The sequence below is a fragment of the Lagopus leucura genome, unplaced genomic scaffold (genome assembly GCF_019238085.1).
Source record: "Lagopus leucura isolate 7727_CA_CO unplaced genomic scaffold, USGS_WTPT01 36512-0_obj-0_obj, whole genome shotgun sequence".
NCBI lineage: Eukaryota > Metazoa > Chordata > Aves > Galliformes > Phasianidae > Lagopus > Lagopus leucura.
The window spans coordinates 1-1573 of NW_024969158.1; the positions used below are offsets into that span (position 1 = coordinate 1).

General features: G+C 36.8%; 1 protein-coding gene across 1 annotated transcript; it reads right to left on the reverse strand.

The window, feature by feature from the left end:
- Positions 1-121: 121 nt before the first annotated feature.
- On the reverse strand, positions 122-1339 carry LOC122194034 (kinesin-like protein KIF20B; the record flags this gene model as incomplete). The annotated part of the gene is made up of 3 exons (XM_042894945.1): positions 122-261; positions 518-643; positions 1279-1339. Coding segments are annotated over 3 exons (327 nt in total), but the record flags the coding sequence as incomplete, so codon positions are not given.
- Between the last annotated feature and the right edge of the window lie 234 nt (positions 1340-1573).

Consider the following 1573-nt stretch of genomic DNA (forward strand, 5'->3'; position numbering starts at 1 on the left):
GTCCTTATTGCACACTGCACTGCAGGTTGTACAGGAAGTTTTCTTCATCAATGTAACAGTTTACTTTATCATGTTATAAGTAGTCTCCTAAGTTGAAGTTACAACTTTAAAGTGAAGTTACCTTCAGCTCTTTTTGCAGCTTTATTAATTCTGTATGGTTTTCATTCACATTTGCCTCTTCCCTTTCCCTGTCCTTTTGCTGCCGGTCACTATTGCTCTGGTTCTGCAGTTCTCTGCATCTATGCTTCCACGTCTCCAGTTCTACTCAATACACAGAAAGAGGTTAGACACCTTATGGTTTCAAATGTGTATTTGAAACACCACATTAATGACTTTTTACTAAAGCCACTTAGGTTTTGCCTGCTGTAGAACAGAGAAATAACAGAAGCTTTTAACAAGTAGAAATTTGTTGTTTACTATGGAACATTAATGCCCAAACCAAGTGAAAATGGAAGTGGCTATCACAATACATCTAAAGCACTTATGCATCACTGCTCCTTTTCCACTGAAAGATTACCTGAAGCTAATCTTTCATTCTCTTCTAACTGAGCTTCAAGCGCTTGATCTTGTTCAAGCTGAGTCTCTTCTTGTTCTTCTAATGTCATCTTCATAGCTTCAATTATTTTTTCTTTTGCACACAGATCTGGAGGTTTGAAAATTTACAGATGAACTCCCTATTAGTTCCCGTTATCCTTTCCTGAGGAGTTTTCAAGTCGAGGTTCCCCCATGACCAAAAGCTCTCTTGAAAGAAATAGAGCATCTCTATTGAAATATTCACATACAGATACATACAGAGTTCTTAAGTGACTCTTACCAACTTGTTTTAGGTGAGAATTCTAGTGCTGGGGACAATCAGAATATGGAGTTTATTACATGAGAAAATGACTGTAGTTCAACTGCTCTAAGATCATCCTACAGCCTACAGAATCTGTTATTGCAGAACTTGACATTTCAGAGTTTGAGTTTACTTCAGAAGGTCAACTAAAACAGCACATGAGCAGCAGACTTTTTAAAAAGCACTGCAAATCTGCACTTTCTTGGAGACTTCTCCCAAATCTGCTGCTTTACTTTCAAGTTTACTTGATAATAGTCATACAGTAACATTTAAAGCAGTGCGTAACTATTAAACATCTAGTTTGGAGTTTCTCAAATCGTGTTTTAAAATATAAAAGTGTAAGACTCGCCAAAGTCATTAGCGATGTGACAACATTGACATGCATACTACACAGAGATAGAGAGAGAGAGAGAGAGGGAGAGAGAGGAAAAATAATGGCTGACCTTCACGTATTTTCTCATATTGTCTGGTGACTTCTTCCAACTCCTTGTTATTCAACAGCTCCTATATTTCACATTGAGAGAAAAGCATACACAGTAGAAACAAGCAAATTTTTAAGACAGCCTACAATCAGTCATTTTTTCATAAAGTACAAATAAGCATTCAAGCTGATAAGAAGGGTTTGAGGCAAGACATTTCAACTGACATACAGAGATGTCACTCATCAGAATCAGGTTATATGCAGCTATTAAACATGTATTTACTATGCAGCTTATTGTATTTAAAGCAATCTGCCAG